Source organism: Harpia harpyja, chromosome Z, assembly GCF_026419915.1.
Source record: "Harpia harpyja isolate bHarHar1 chromosome Z, bHarHar1 primary haplotype, whole genome shotgun sequence".
NCBI classification, from domain to species: Eukaryota; Metazoa; Chordata; class Aves; order Accipitriformes; family Accipitridae; genus Harpia; species Harpia harpyja.
Window position 1 is genome coordinate 49,499,432 of NC_068969.1, and position 17,324 is coordinate 49,516,755.

Consider the following 17,324-nt stretch of genomic DNA (forward strand, 5'->3'; position numbering starts at 1 on the left):
GCAGCCAAACCAGCGTGCGGTGCTGCTAAAGAGAGAGGAAACAAAAAAAACACCTGAGGCAGCCACAGATGGAGGGATCAGCCAGTCACCACAGAAGTTAGTGTTAGTACAGCTGTCTGGATGCCGGCATCAGTATTCGGACTACCGCCTGCTTCAGAGAGACACTGGGGAAGCGTGCTGACAGGAACCTGTGGAAAGCCGTTTTCCACGAGTTACTGCCAGCCTGCAAACTCTCTCCCAGGCCTGGCCAGGCAGCCTCACGGGCCGCGCCGTACACCGCCCGGCCCGGCTGCCTTCGCCTCAGGGCCCCGGCCGCCTTCACCCCCTTCCCTCCTCAGACCGTGTGCGTGCGTGTGAAACCGCATCTCCTGTCCCCCCGTATGAAACATTAAGGACACCTTTTGTTCGAGCCAGCGGGAGGCAACGTCTCACGCCACAACGTCCCAACTGAGTAATTTAAGGCGCGTAACGGATCGGCCACGCGGGGAGCGCAGGCTCCCGGGGCCGTCTCAGTCACTTCACGGCCGCAACCGGGGCCGACCTTCCGCCGCGGCCCGAGGCGGCAGCCAGCCCCCAGACGGGCGGAACCGGTTTTTAGCGGCTTCCCGCCCCGGGCCCGTGCTCCGGCTCCAGCCGGCCCAGGACGGCGGCGGCGGCGGCGGCGGCGGCGGGGCCCGCCCCGCGGCGGGGGGCGGGGCGGCCTGGCCCGCCGGTTTAGTGCCGGGCGGCGGCGGCGGCGGGCTGTGAGGTGCCGATGGTGCTCACGACCGAGCAACGGTGCGATGCGGAAGAGCCGAAGGCTGCACGGGCCGCCGGCAGGCGGGAAAACAGGGGCGCCCTGCGGCTGTGAGTACTGCCTGGGCCGGGAAGGGGGGCGGCCCCCTGCGGGGACCCCGGGCAGCCCCGCGGCGAGGGGCGGCTCCTGCCCGCGCTGCCCCGCGGGGGAGCGGCGGCCGCGCAGAGTTACTCGGCGGAGTCACGGCGGCCGCGCAGAGTTACGCGGCGGAGTCACGGCGGCGGCGGCGCGGGGGAGCTCCCCGGGACGGCGGGCGCTGGGCTCGGTGGCGCGGTGGGGGCTTCGCTGTTCTGGGCGTTGGCTTTGGTTTGAAGTTCGTGGGGAAGAGTTGCTAAGGGGTCTCCGCCTCCAGGCTTAAATGAAGCACGAACATCTGTCTCTGCTCAGCCGAGGTCTGCGCGCTTCGGGAGGCGGCCCCGAGCACAGCGTTAAACTCTGAAGTTGTACTTTTAGGAGCAAGGTGTAGAAATGCTGCTTCTGGTAATTTCGTGCAACAGCCTGGAAATCCTTCTCTGCCGTGGCACAGAAATCCAGCAGCTGTGTTTTATCACTTACAGTAATGTGCATGGGCTTGTCCTGGTTTCAGCTGGGATAGAGTTAACTGTCTTCCTAGTAGCTGGTACAGTGCTATGTTTTGAGTTCAGAGCGAAGAATGTTGATAACACTGATGTTTTCAGTTGTTGCTCAGTAGTGTTTAGACTAATGTCAAGGATTTTTCAGCTTCTCATGCCCAGCCAGTGAGAAAGCTGGAGGGGCACAAGAAGTTGGCACAGGACACAGCCAGGGCACCTGACCCAAACTGGCCAACGGTGTATTCCATACCATGTGACGTCCCATCCAGTACAGAAACGGGGAAGTGGGGGGCAGGGATTCGCCGCTCGGGGGACTGGCTGGGTGTCGGTCGGCGGGTGGTGAGCAATTGCACTGCGTATCATTTGTACATTCCAATCCTTTCATTATTGCTGTTGTCATTTTATTAGTGTTATCATTATCATTATTAGTTTCTTCTTTTCTGTTCTATTAAACCGTTCTTATCTCAACCCACGGGTTTTGCTTCTTCTCCCGATTTTCTCCCCCATCCCACTGGGTGGGGGGGAGTGAGTGAGCGGCTGCGTGGTGTTTAGTTGCTGGCTGGGGTTAAACCACGACAGGGCTCCAGCGAGAAGCTGTGATCCTCTCCTCTGGGTGCCAAGAAAACCCAGAACTTTGTCAAAAGTTCACAAACTTTGATACAGGCAAGATGCAGGAAGATGGGAGTTCAGTCTGACTTGTGTACCTGACAGAGATGGGACAGGCTGCTCCGGCAAGGCGGTGGGTGCTTGCCTGCCTTGGCGTGGTTGCCTAGCAGGGCCATAGCCAGCCTCCTTCTACTTTTTAACCTGAGAGGTACTGTAAAAATTGATCAGATGAAGAGATCAAAAATCCTTCATGTTCCTCGGGAGGAAGAGGAGGCCTTGCTGGCTGGTAAAGGCTGCTTAGGCTAATTGATGGAAGATAGGGAAGTCAGAGGGCTTCCCCTTCCAGGGGTGGGAGGACTCCCTGCACTCCCCCGAGGCCACTGACCTTCCCAGCCTCTGATGGTGGCCGGGGGTGTCACGGGTTAAAGGCTGCATCTCCTGCATTGGTCTTTGGCTTCCTGTGGAGGTGTCAAGTTGTTTAGGTGCTTGTATGCTATGGTGATGACCAACATGTGAAAATTTTGCTAGAATCAAGCATCTGTCTAGTTCCATACCGGGCTCCCAATTCACGTGGAACTTGACAGTCCCAAGGATGCTGTTTGAGAAGTTAAGCATCTGCGAAACTAGAAACTAAAAAAATCTGGGTCTTTCTCCTCAAAAGGAAAAAAAAAAGTTACTTTCTCCTAATCTGGGATGATTCCCCTCCCCAAAGAACTTTTCTCCATAAAGATTTAATCTTAAACAGCCTCTAGGAGAAAGGAGAGCAAGTTTCCCCAACTGTTGTATCCCTGGTCTCTTAAGCAGGTGTATTCCCAAAGTATGTGTTGCAACGAAATCTGTTGCCAGAAATAACTTGCTTGTTAGAGAGCACTGGGAATCAAAGTGTCTTCTAAGTGTCCTTTATCCTGTATGGTGTAGTCACATCAGTGACTTCACATTACAAATGAGGCGTAATTCCCCAACCTTCTCTAGAGCCTTCTGACTTCAAGCCTTGGGTTCTGATCCCCCACACAGAATTATGCCAATGAACCTAATGAAGTTCTTCAGGTATGCAAGATCTGTGTCTGATTTTTCTCTCAAGAACAGGACTAGGAGTCTAAATGTATAGCAAGCTTGATGTCAGAGACGTTGTACGTGCACCAACTAACTGACCCTCTGTTTTGTCCCCAGATGTTTAGTCGTTCAGTGCTGAATTGGCTACAGTTGTAGAAGTGAGGTCAGTCTTAACCAGTGTGATAAATGGAGACGTCTCACTTGCTATGACTCTCCTGTTTTTTAGCTGTCAGTTTTTGCTGATCAGTAAAAAGTAGGTGTCATGCAGGGGAAAGCTAGGTGGTCTGTTATGCTCCAAGCTACAGTGTTCAGCGATACTAATCTGGGCAGCAGGAGGTGAAAAGACTGGAGTAGGCAAAAAAGTTGAAGTGCTTTGTCTTAAACTACAAAATTGTTTACGCATTTGCTGGCTGGGAACAAAGTTGGAATTTATTTGCCAATCCCATTTAACTGGTAGCTGGACCCTTCTGAGAAACTGTCATGTTCATTTGACTGTGAGTTAAGCTCAGAAGCCAAGTAACTTTGGTTTGACTAACGTGAAGCTACAGGGAGGATTATTCAGCTGAAGGACAAGAGCAGAATCTTGGGTTTGATTCAGTTAGAAGTGAACTCGCTAAAAGTTGGATTGCTGAAGATTTGTTTTTAGAAAAATTCATAAATAAGTGCGTGTGGTTGTGGTGCAGTTTCATTCCCTTCATGTACTTCCAGGGAACAATAGGTAATCAACAGCGCTTATGCTGACCTCTATTTGAAAAAAGTCCTAGCAGAGTTACAGAGGCTCAGGGAATCTCTTAGTGTTTTCCAAAGCTCAGGGGAGAGAGATTTATGTTTGTACTGTAATCTGTACTTCCTGGAGGTATGCTTAAAGTCTTGTTCAGTTTAGAGATGGACTTTATAGCTCGATGTGCTTCTGCTGCTACCATAGAGGTGTCCCTGGGGGATAGGTGCTTCTGAAAGATGGAAGCTGTAGAAGTGTTTTGGGTTTTGGTTTTTTTGTTGTTGTTGGATTGTTTTTTCTTAATCATCTCAAGATGAGATCTGAGAAGATTATGTTTATCTGCCAGTGATTCAGGAACTTTATACAGAAGGTTAAGTACATTCATATTGATTTAGAAAATGGGCTTCTCTGACATGTTTAGCAATAGTTATATCTTTGCAAAGTTTGCAAAACATCTCTGTGGGTTGTACAATCCCAGAGGTAACACTGTGTGGAAGGTGCGCAATGCTATTACACAGACCCAAAATAGTCATGTGCCAAAAGTTTGTCATTATGTGGAGTTTCTCCCAAGCAAATCAGAAGTTCCTGGACAGAAAACGCCTTCCAGGTGGTGTTCCCTGACCATTACATCCTGAGGTGGCCTCAGGCCAAAAAGGAATTAACATTTGCATTGTATTTAGAGGGTATTTATTTTTCTGATTTGAAAGTGGGGTGTGTTATGTTTGCAGTGGTGCTGGACCTGCCTCAGAAGCCGTCAGTCCCACTGCAGGAACAGCTTGTGGAACAGATGTCGTATCGTTGAAAACAGATTGTGGTACATTAAGGAGAAATGGCAGAGGTGTAGTAACAAGCAGTTCATATTCCATGTCTGTATCCTTCTGCTTTCAGGCATACTTGCTTCTGTTGAAGTCAATATGGCATTTTCTGGTTTCCACAGATAGTATTTGACCTAGTATGATTAAACCTGTCTGTATTAGGGCAATGTGCTGAGTTACTGTATGGTAAGATACCACTAACATTAAGTGGCACATTCTGTCCCCTTACAGTTACAGCATAAGGTAATGTCCAGTTACGGAGTGTAACTTAGAAATGAGGAGACTAGGACTTAAGACTCTGAAAGGTATGGAGAGGGGTTTTTTTGAACAAAAATACATTGCAGATACCGGGGAAAGTATGCTACTGAAAGCAGTGGAAAATGCTTACAGGCAAATTATGTACTTCTGGGAAAAGAGAGAATGTGATTTTTATGGTTTGTTTGTCTGATGTATTATGCTGCCATAACAGATGTTTCCTAATAACTGTTACTCAGTTGATAAGTTAAAAGACAATTAATTGACTGACCTCTGCATACTCATAACTCACTTTTTTCCTAACTGGAAAGAAACACAAAATGCAGAGAAGAAGGGGGAGGTTATTTATTACTGATTCAAAGTTTTATTTCAGCTTTGATCCAGGTTAACTCCTTTCCAGCAGCCAAACTTCTACTGTTTTTTTGTGAAGGGAAAAAGGCATAGGTATGTGCCTATGTTATTCATGTTCTGTAATTTCAGTGGATGAAGATACTAACACATATTAAGTATCATATTTTTTAATTCTTGCCTGGTAGTTCTTCCCTATTTTTATAGCGAAAGTTGTAATGTGTGATCTGAAAAGAAGGATAGGCTTGCAAAGTGAAACATTTGAATTTGAGGTGTGACAGAAAAGAGTTTTCCAATCTGGATTACCTCCATTTGTTCATGATGATGTTTTTTGTTGCTCCTATTTTTTCCTTTTTTCGTGTCATTCTTACTTTGTTCACTGTATATACATGCTTAAGTTATAAAAGCAGCTTTTTAAAAATAATTGTGCCATGTGTAAATGCATGATATGAATCTGAACAGCCTTTTCTTTGTATCAAAGTGCCTCATTGGCTAACCTGAAATACTCCCAATGTGCTGCCTTTATTGGCTGTATGCAGTCTGTGAGAAATGCTTGTTAGGCAACTTAATATTACAGATAAGCTTTAGGCAGCAGGATTTGTTGCTGGTATTTGACACATGATGCATAACTGTAGTATCAGAGTATTGTCTTCTTACCACCATCTCCATAAATGTTGCAGTCATGTGGTTGGAAATTATGTGCTTATCTAATGATACCACTGCTGGGACTAATGATCTTCATGCTCTGTATATAGCTGTTGCCAAGTCCATATATATCCTTTCCACTTAACCTTTGTAGACTTGGGTTACTGTTATACCAGAGAGATCTTGTGTTTGGTCTAGCAATCTTTACAGACCTCTTCTGTAGTACTTACTTTAACCAAAATTCGTAGGCAGCTGTCTGGATCCAGCTAGGCTGATCAGCAAAAGTCTTTTCAAATATTGTTATCACAGAGCAAATAATTTTTCTGCAGATAATAGGAATACAGTAGGACAAGTTGTCTTTCCCTGTTTCTCTGCTTTTCCTTGAAAAGAAACTTCTTGCTTTATCTAGAAGATCAATGAGCTACCCAAAATTACAGAGTGATTATGTTTTCTTGCCAGAAAGCTGTAAACAAATGTTTAAAACATCCATTTTTCCTTCCAGGTAATGCAAGGTTCAGTGGGAGATTCCAGGAGGACATGGGCAACTGCTCCCTGCCAGCCCACTGTATAGGCCCTTGTCTCCTCTTTGTAAAATGGTGTAATGTGCTGTCTCATGCTAGGGTGGTTGTTACAGTAATGGAATTACGTACTGAGAGGTGGGACACATGAATAAAAGGGAGAACCAGGGGTTGTAGGGTACGTACAAGGAGAACACAGTTGCCTCTTCTTCATTCCCTGGTAAGTGAGCTTCAGTGCCATACCGAAGTATTCACTTCCTTTAACTAAACTTCTACGTGGCTTTGACTGGCTTCTGCCTCCATCCTTGAAAAATAGCAGTCTAAGGTGGGGGAGGTAATAAGCTTCCAGAAAGAAAGCAGCAGGAAATAATGTGCAGAGTGCAGATAGGCAACAGGGAAAGAAACTCAGCAGGTTAGAAGATGTAGAGGCAGAATGAAGCCACCTTCTTCTGTGGATATATGGGGGAAGCCTTCCAGTTACTTTACTATGAAACAACAGTTCGTGATGTCCCTCCAAAAACCAACCATACCTAGGCATGTCCTCTACAAAGAGCCATTCCTGTAGGTGCATCAGTGGTTTAGCCCTCTGGGAATCTTAGTTTAGGCTGTTTAGGACAGATAGACCACCTAGGCAAAAGACTCTTGGTGGTAATTTTGTAGCTACTGTTTATGCTACACTAGCTCAAGAAGAGCCATTTAGGTTTGTTTAGCCTTTTTCTGGACAAGAAGGAGTGTTACAATACAAAAGTCCAGTAAATAACAAAAGTATATATATATGCCTATATGATTTTGTGAAATTTTACAATACATGTACATATGCTATGGCCAGCATAGGAGAGAGTGGGTGTTGCCATGGAGGACAGCGTGTGGCCAGTGGAAAGGCTCACGCTGAAGAAGGAGGCTCACAGAGCATTCAGACTCAGTGTCCTGGTGACACAGAAAATACAAAGTCAAGCTGGCACTAGCAGGGATCTGGCCACCACATGTCACATCTGATTCTAATAAGAACGTCTTTTTCCAAGACTTCAGAAGGAAAATGGTTCCATATATACAGTGTGGCAGTCAAAGGCACTGTTGTGATTAGCGTCAGTTAGGCCCATTGTTGGAAGCCAGTATTTCCTACTGTGAAATAATAGCTTTTGTATTAGATTATCTACATTGTTCTGGTCTTTTCCGTGAACACATAGGTGGGTCTGTAAGAAAAATTGTAGGTCACAAAGATAATTATGGGAAATTCAGCATTGCCAGACCCTTGGTGAACAGTGAGCCTCCAACAGAGATTTCACTTTGATCCGCTTCCATCCTTGATGGAAGGTGTGACGAAACAGGGTAGATGGACACAATTAGATGTTAATTTTCATCTCAGTTAGTGTTTTGCATTAGGCCTTGTTGGGCACTATTCTTGCTGGGGAACCCACAAAAAACGTTGTACTTGGGCATCCCTTGAAATACGTACTTTTAAATTTTCTCTGCTCAATTAGTGTCACCTTTTAAACAGAGAAATCTCATTAAAGAGTGTGGATTATCTGTTGTCAATGCCAGTTCTCAAAGAAACTGTTGCATGATCAAGCCCAGCCATCCTTCTCTTTGTGTATAACCTGTCTGAAGAACCAAAACTATTTCTTCCTGTGTACATTGATTAAAAAACTTTGTGTGCAGCATATTGAGTCATTATTTCTAAAAGTGCAATAAAACAGAAGCTTCTGATCAAGTGATTCATGGTAGCTTCATTTTTTAACTTTGTTTTTCTTAAGCAGCAGAGAAGGGAATAAAGGGGTTGGTAACATTGCTCCCAAACTTATGCTATTATCTGTAGCTGTTCTGCATTCTTAATAGCAGTTGTTAATATAATTGCTGGTGTCTGCTTTTTTTTTTCTTCTTTTTTTTAATCCTAATTCAGTCCAATATAACTACTCAGTTTTTTTCAAACACACAATTAATGCTGGCAAACTGGCAGCTAAGTCTTGTATCATGTGGAGGCATGTTGCTCTGGAGTTCTTCTGCCAAAAAACAGAGATGTAGCTTCAGGTAATGAGGCTAAACCTTTGTGCTTATGCTCTGGTGATCAGGCCTCATTTGTAAAGGTGCTTGTGTTGTTCCAGAGAAAGGTTTGTGTTGTCTCTGCCTGAGTTACAGAGCAGATCTAACTGATAGATGCCTATGAGGTCATACTGGACACATGGATTGTGTATAGATGCAGTATTTATCTTTTTTATTGAATTTGGTATAGGATAATTGGTAGACCTGACACTTAAGTGCCTTTGCCCTCTTTTCTGCACCCTGAACAAGTTGTAGATCAGGAATTCTTCTTTCTTTTCCCTTTTTCCTGTTACCTCTGGAAGCTAAAGCTAAAAATGTGATCTGATATAAGGCTACGTGCTTCATCTTCAGTAGGAATTGTGATCCTATTTTTTGACGACTTCTGGTTTAGAAGATAAGGTAGGCTAGAACTGGGAAATAGGAAAAACTTTCCTCCTAAAGGCTGCCAGCAAGTTGGAGAATGAAAAGAACACATACTCCAGACCAAAGCAGATGTGAATGAATGTCTCCCCTAAGGTCTTTTGCTTCACAATTTTTTCAGAAATATGTCTGTCGAGATTTGTGTTTTGTGCTGGATTTGACCATGCTTATGTTCAGATAAATAGTTGTTGGTCACCCTGCTGAGACTCCAACAAAAACTGTTTCATGGGAATCTTGTGGAGTTGAGTGAAGATAAATATGAGAAGGCTTTTGCTTTTTGAAGTGGACATCTGAAACGGAAACTCTTGAAAAGACAATAGAGCTAAATAGCTTATGTTCCTGTTCTAGTGTTAACTTAATAAAATACCTTGTTATAGTGTCTCGTGTTTCAGAGCACAGGGAATTCTTCTGTGGGTTGTTTTTTTGGTTTTTTTTTTTGTTTGTTTCCTATGGAACTTGATAGCAGTCTGGTTTTGATTAGACAGGGAATATGGCCAGTTAATAATAGATGGTATTTAGAGCAGAGAATTTACATACTTGCTAATGACGTCCGCAGTGTCACAGTGATCTTGCTGATGTACAAGTGGTAAGGTAGTGTGAAACCTGATCTGGTTATTATGTGAAATGTCTATTCAGTTGAGGAAAAAAACCTGACTTCCTCTATCCTTAACAGTGTTGGAGGGGTTTGTTCAGAATTAACTCAAAAATTTAATTCATCCTTTTAATAAATATATAGCAACACAGACATACGAAACTACTCACAGGTGAGTAATTGTGTTCCAAGAGATAGCTGTGAAATAGAATACAGTAGATATTTCTGAAATTAATTACCTTGATATATAAAATAAGATTCACAGTTAACACAAGTCTTTAACAATTGTGTTGGTTCCTCTTTTGGTGCTAGTTGACATTGAGATACCACCTGTGCCTGCAGTCCTGTTTCATCCTAAAAGTGCATAGAGAAACACGTGCTATATATGCATGTGTGCTCATCCATATGCATGTGATATTCAATTAATGTGCAGCTGTATTTGCCTCCATTTGCCTCCATTATGCTGTTTGACTGTGGTCTCATGAGAAGAGAACTAGCCTGCTCCTTGAACAACCTGCAGTAGTTGAATCTCAGTCTGGTTCATACCTATTCATATGAACAAACTGACCCTTTCCCTCATGCAAGGTTTCACATTTCTGCTCCTTCCTTAATGCTTTGCTGCTCTCCATATTTGGTATAAATACATCTGCTGGCTGTATATCTGTCATAAAAAATACATAAGAAATGCCGTACTTCAGAATCAGCTGCTTCACTTCCTTCACTTTTCAGCCTTAAGTACAAGCTGTGTGCTAAATATATGCAATTATACAAATACCAAATGCATACATTATGGCTATGCTTAACATCTATTATAGCAGCTGTCTGCTCCTTTATGATTAGCTCATTTTCTGCCTATTTTAGTAGATTTGGAGTCTCAGTGATAGTCAATGTTTGGCTTTCCATTTGCACAGTAAAAGTGATACTTGGTCTTAGAAGTAGATTAAATCACAACATTATTCTGAGGCATGTTTTTTAGGAGATCTATTTTCTCCCATAAACAGTGCCTTGTGCCACCTAACACTGGAGCATGGCTGTAGTGCTACTGGAGGCATTTTGCTTCTGAGTTACCAGACTTTGTAGAAACAGACAACATCTAAATCCTCTACTTGAGCACTGTTGTTAGTTCATCCAGTGTGGAGACCACTCTAATCTGCTATGCAGAGGACAGCAGGCAATTTTACAATGGAAAAGGTATTTTCTTCACTCCAGTGGTGAAATAATTCAACTGTGTAAGGTATGACAGCAAGCTCATCAGATAAAGCACTCTGGATTTTGATTAGCCATCCAAAAAAGGTTTGTTCAGGCTGGTGCAGTGTAGGAAAGATTTTCAGTGGAATGGTGGAACATACCTTCTGAAAGAAGACTTAAGACTTTAGGCCTAGCAAAAGGAAGGCTGAGATGATCGCTCCTTCAGGGCATGATAAGTCATGGAAAGCCTGTGCTGAGGAGGAGGCCTCTGCCCTGCAGCATGCTTAGCAGGGTGTCCTTTCCAGCATTAGCACATTTCATCTTACCCCCTCACAGTCATCTCTGCTTGAAGCATGCTGCTGGTATGTCTCCTGGATGCTGCCTAGACGTCTTCATCCTGCTTCATCTCCTCTGCTTTTAAGCCTGTCAAAGTCTGTCATCTTGATTTGGGATCCTGAAATGTTTTGAGCCTCTCCCTCTGGCTTTTAGTTTCTGAAAGAGTAACCAATTCCCTTATCTGAATAGACTCATGTCTGGGAGTAAGAATAGTTTAAATAACACTATCTCTTTGTATTTGGGCCTTTCACACTACTTTGATTTGTCAGTTCCTTTCCATATGCTAACAGCTACCCAGTAAATCCAATAGCTACCCAACAGCACCAAAAGATACAGAATGTCACTGTATCTGTGATGGGTATTTCCACATACCTTGTACCGAGCATAGTTGTGGACAGTAGGGGAGAAATTACTCTGCACTCTTTTGGTTGATCATTTGCAATAACAGCAGTCTAACTGCTGTTGCAAAATTAATCCTTTTTATATAAAAGAGATGAAGCAGCGTGAAAGGGCTTCTAAGGTAACATGATGATCTGATATGTATGCTCCATCCACAGAGAGAATGTTGTAGCAGTGCTGACTCATGTTAAACCCTAGGGAAATATTGGTTTGGCTGCAGTTTTGCAAACAATTGAAGTTGTAGCTAACATCTCTGGTTATTCAAGATGCCTTTTTCCTCCTACATAACTGATCTGCAGTTTGTGGACTGGGGGACTGGTTTGTCACAGCTTATTGTGGCTTCTGAACTTTTTAGACCTGTTATCAGGCAGACCAAGTAGCATGGGTGTCCTTTGGGGTGGATCTGAGGAAGCTTTGCAGAAAGGTTTGTGTGGTTGTGGGGAATTAAAGACAGTAACCACTGTATAGTTCTGGAGTTTTTGATATCTCTTATGTATGCCCGAGAACTGTTCATGTCTGATAAGACTATACTGGGGTTGTCAAAGACAATGGTTGTTCTTTAAGGCTCACTTAACAAACTGTGGCCTATTAGCGCATGTCTCACATTATTTCTCTTTAGTGCTTCTTATTCAAACTAGTTTTGAAGGGAACCGGGGAAAAGTTTATGTTTTAGATTACTGTCTTAATTTTTTTCCTCTTGAAAAATCCCTATTAATGTGAGACAGCATAATTTTCACAGGAAGTCTGAATTTTTCAGGTCCTGGAGAAGATTCCTGGCAAACCAGAAAACCTTCTGAAGTTCAGAAAACTTTCTGCGGTACCAGTAACTTGACACATCTGTCTGTCAAAGTTTTTGTTTCACAGAAACCATTCAAATCAGAAGAGATTAAATTCCTCTGACTTTTAAAATACATTGATGAATAATGTACTCCTGAACACTTCATTAGAATGAAACTTAGTCCACTGCCTTGATTAATGTATTTCATAGCACTTTCCCTTTTCTGTGATTTAATCTTAAATTACTCTGTTCAATTATTGGTGTATATTTAAAAAAGGAAAAGAAACATTTCTTGCAAAAAGTTTTGTTAGAGTGCTCGCAACTAATGTTTATTTTAACTTGCTTAGATACAAGATAGGATCCCGTAGTAAGCACAAGACTTGGCTTTGAAAATACTCCCTATGACAACTTTATTTGGAAACCAGAGACAGTTTTTTTATTTTTTCTTTTAGCTGTTATTTTAAATAGCCTCAGTAGTAGTACCAAATACACAATGTACATTCAATTTGAAAAATGTTTATTTTTGTATCAACAAAGTCCTGATGTCGCAAAGTTTATATGGTTTGCCCTGGTATTTGCAAATACAGTTGACTTGTATGCAACTGCTGCTGACAGTTATAGTGAGCATCACTTTGTCTCTTAAGTGCACTTGTTCTAATTTTTTTTTTCATGGATTGCTTTTGTGCTCTTTTTACAAAGCATTTATGAATCTTGACTCACACGTGAAAATGTAAGGAGTGCTTTAATTTGCTTGTGACTTGTTTTAGGTCATGCCTGTGATCTTTCCTTCTCCAGAAGGTCAGCTAAGATTCTTCTGATACTTTAAGGACACCTACTAGGAACTTAGCTGCTGTGTGGAGCTATAGTTATCAGAAGCGTGAGGACAAATCCTTATGTAGTTTTTCATGATGTGAAGGGGGCATATGGGAGCTAGGGTGAAGGATAGGCATAGCAAAACTGTATCAGCTAGTAGGAATACACCGAATTGCTACTGTCAGTGGCATGTGTTACACAGGTGAGTCTCCTCATGCCTGAGATGTTTTGGGGGAAAGTCTTACTGTGTTTGAGTATGCTCTGCCTGTTCTCAGCTGCAGAAGATGATCCTGGAGAGGTGACCAGACTGGTATAAGATAGCTCAGCATGTCCACACACACCAGCCAGGAAGATTAGCATGTTGAGATGCCCTAGCTCTCCGCCATCTGAAAGCAGCTGGAGGGAATGAGTTTGGACAGTAGAGGTTCAGAAGCAGTAGTGGTTAATAGGGAAGACAGACAGGACAGAACAGGCTCCTGGGTTTAACTGGTAAAGTAGCAATTAACTTATGGGTGAGGGAAAAGGCAATACGAGTGGTAAGTAAATATATCTTTTGTTGCTCTTAAATGCTTTAACCATGCTGGGAGGTGTAAGTGAACATTAAAACCTGTGTAATAGGTATTTTTGAAACAAATTTGTAGTATGGAGGTGTGGGTGTGATACAGACTGCTTTGAGCAGTCGATAGCATTGCGGTGTAAGAATAGCAGGCTGCCCAAGGCAATGATGGACACCAGTCAGGCTCCAGGCTCAAGCAACTATATCTTTAAAATGCTGCTGTGTCTTGTAGTCTTACTCACTTGGGAGTTTCCATGCTGCGCTGCTCTTTTGAAATGCAGGTGTGACTGAACCTGACAGTTTTGCCTTGCCCTGTTCCTCATCCCAGTCATGTCTGGTATTCTCTGGCCTGCCTTGAAGCCTGAGAATTTGGGGAACAGAAATATAACAGATAGCAAGACTATGACTAAGACATTTGCAGGATTTGCAGATTTTTGGTATACAAGCTTCCCTATGCTTACAGGGAGCACCTTGGGTTGGCAGTTCTTTCTGCTTAAAATCTCAAACACCATAAAACTGCTTATTTGGATTTTCCAGGCAAAAGATTGGGTTCTGCTTGAATCTCTTGGATTTCCCATTTAATTCTAGTTTATGTTGGCTGAAAATGAATGCTGTTGCCTTGTGGTCAGGCAGGGCCAATCCAAGAGTGAAGCAATGAGGAAAAAATTGGGGTTTTCCTTATTGACTTTATTAGTGCTGTAACACTTTCAAGTATACACAAAGTGTGACTTAGGAAGTGTCAATTCAGTGCCCCTGTGGTGGGGAGTGCTGAGGGTGGAGGAAAGATTAGATAGGGGAATATTTGCTGTATGTAAACATAAGATGCCTTGAGAACAAGTCTCAACACCAGTAAGGCAAAACTCCATGGCTTTTGTCCTGTGACATAAGCTCTAGATTAGCTGCAAGGTAGGATGCAGTTCTCTTTAGATCTCAGTTAAGGTGTTGTGTGGTGTATCTTCTGATCTTATTTGCCAAAGTGTAATCAAAACAATGGATCTTTTTATGCCCTTCCTAAAAGAAGAGAGATTAAATTAGTCTGTGAACTTCTGTCAGCGAAACTTTTGTCTTAGTAGGAAAAGAAACTGTTTATTGTAAAGACACTATCCCATGATGGCAGTGGCTGTGTGGTTGCCCTAAAATTGCAGAAGTTAAACATTATAATGGAAAGCTTCTGTAAATGGGGTGATTCAGGCCAGGCATTAAATTAACGGGCAACATAGTTCAGCTTTCTTCTTTAATTCTAAGAGCATCCTGTAATCTGAGGCTTTAGTCTTCCGAAGGAGGGGGTGTATATATATGTGCCATGTCTTATTTTAAAGTATTGTTGTTCTTCAGACCCTGCTATTAATGACAGCTCTTTTCCTCTAAATTTTCTGAGTTAACATTTTATTAGAAAATTATGAAAAGGGAAGCCAGGGAAGGGCCCTGATAGCACATCTCTTAGCCCTCAGACTCTGGTTCCTTAACATATATTTCTGAGGCAGTGTCATGTGCTGTGAGAAGGCAATGTGCTGTGGTGGCAGTGCTGCTTTTGTAAAATAAAACCAGCACTTTTGATACTCTGAGAGGACACTTTATTTTGAAAATCCTGCAGGTGGACTCTCACAGAAGAGGTAAGTGAGAGGCAAAATAGGACCCAGCTTCCTCCTGCAACATTGAGCCACAAATAATCTGCTAAGCACTAGGTAATGTTATGCAGGATGTTTTTCTCCCAACTTGCCAATCAAAGTAATTTCCATTAGTCATTGGATCTGAGTAGTGAACATGGAATGCATTTTTCCTAAATGAGACATTCTCTTTGAAATGGAAGCTAGAGCTACAAATTTTGTGAGCACTGAAATATCCATTGCAGTATTTCAATTCTCCTCTCTTCATTGCTGAAATTCCAGTACTGGAGCTCAGAACACTGTTCAGATGTATAATACTGTCAAGTCATTAGATGAAGACTTTTCAGGACCTTAATATAAAAGATAACTCATAATTTTGTTCTTTAATACGTGTTGTATTTTAAAGTGGCATTTGACATTGGCATGAATCCTGCAATACACATTTCTATCTCTTTTTTTCTTTTCTTTTCTTTTTTCTTTTTCTTCCCTACTCTGCAGTTCAGATGGAGAAAATGGAGCAGATGAGAAAAGAAAGGCAGGAAAATCGCCTACTGTGTTGCTGCAGATGCCTACCAGGGAAATGGAATGTTTTGATGACCGGAAAAAAGTTGATGTTGCTAGGTAATGTCAGAAATGCTGTCAGTTTTCTTCTAGTCAGATAACGAGAATTGTTAAAACCCATTCAAGAAGCTACCCTGAGTAGCAAGATTTATCAGACATCCTGGTTGTGGGTTAGCTCGCACACTATGCAAGTAAACAGGAATCAGACCCACCTTCCAGGGGTTGCTCTGTTACCCACCACAAGCAGTCAGAATAGTGGGAATTTAGACTTTGGGCTGGCTTAGCTTCCCTGTTCTAGGAAAATACACATTGCACTGTTTGGTGCCACTGCTAGTTACATCCCTTTCACAGTCAATTTGACAGGCAGTCAAACTGAACTGCAGTTTGAGTCCTGGGCTCTTTCTAGAACACTTTCATGCTGGAATATCGATTGTCCATGGTAAAACTATGACAAAAGTTTCAATTTTGGATTCTGTGCTGTATATTGCATCAGATTATTGTAATGTATTTGCAAAAACAGTCATTTTTCCTTTGTTGGAGAACTGGAATGCATTTGAAACTCTTCTAAAAGAAAACAAAATAATACTGAAATCCCACTTGGAGGGCTTGAATACAAATTCTGCACCTCTTTCACTTTGTTAACTGAGCAGCCAATGCAAAAATGAGCAGTCGACCTGACACACTGGTTTTGGTTGCAAGGCAGGTATTTAAAAAACATCACTTAATTTTCTGAAGCATCTTTGAGCAGAAGGTATTTGAAGAAATTTGCGGTTACCTTCCACCCCCACCCCCCCCCCCCCCACTTCCAAACTCTCCTTCCAGTCTTACCTCTCACAATGTAATTGACTGTGTGCTGGAGAGGGCTTGGCATAAGTTTTTTGTAAGGTTCACTGTTCATTTCAGTTTGTCCTGTACTTTACATAGGCACACCAATACGCCTACATGTGTATTTTAGAGTTTTCCTCTGTGAGGGACCACCTGAGATATGCAGCCAGTGCCCCTGCTATCTAAATCAGTCCTGCTGTACAATTTCGTTCCTAAATCCAGCTATATCTCTGTTACACTTGGGGTTCTTTTCTTCTCACCCTTACAGTTTTTACTGGAAATCCTGAACCTCTCAAGTTTAGGAAAGTAAAGATGACTTACTGTGCAGGATAAGGTGCAGTAATGGAAACTTTTGTAGCACCTTTTTTTCCCTATTGAATCTTTAGCACAGCATGTTCTTCAGGTCATTCAGTATAGGAGTCCTGTGTTATGTTTTCCTTCTGCTCTTCAGTCTGCATCTGAAGGCCTCTAAAAAAGAGCTACCTTATTTTTATAGCCTGTTGATATGCTTTTCTTCTGTGCTAAATAGCTCTCAGGGATAAGGTTCTTCTCCTCCTGATTTATGAAACACTGTTATCCCACCTCTGTTTTTGTTTTTCTGAACAGTCCATGCCACTAATTTCCCCTGTATAAAACAAACAAAATTTATTTTCCCAGGCATCCGCAGAGACTTTCCTCTGTACTTGTTCTGCTCTAGAGTGTCTGGATTTTTGGTTGGTTTTCTTTTTTCCAATATGAATGGCTAGAGCTGTACAGGTACAGCTTCCTCTACAACTGGCACTCAATTCCCTTTCATCTCCTAAGATTGCTGGCTGTCTTAATGATTTCATTACACTACACTACACAGTTCATAGCCATCCTCTGACTGTGCACCTACGTTTCT

General features: G+C 42.6%; 1 protein-coding gene across 2 annotated transcripts in view; it reads left to right on the top strand.

The window, feature by feature from the left end:
- Positions 1 to 729: 729 nt before the first annotated feature.
- The window catches only part of GRAMD2B (GRAM domain containing 2B), a 34,901-nt gene continuing 18,306 nt past the window's right edge, over positions 730 to 17,324 (top strand). Inside the window, exons 1-2 of one of the 2 annotated variants that reach the window (XM_052775795.1) lie at positions 730 to 846; positions 15,554 to 15,676. In XM_052775795.1, the coding sequence (XP_052631755.1) occupies positions 755 to 846; positions 15,554 to 15,676 (215 nt within the window). In that variant the 5' untranslated portion in view covers positions 730 to 754. The remainder of the gene's footprint in view (positions 847 to 15,553; positions 15,677 to 17,324) is intronic. The other variant, XM_052775796.1, reaches the window with a different exon arrangement.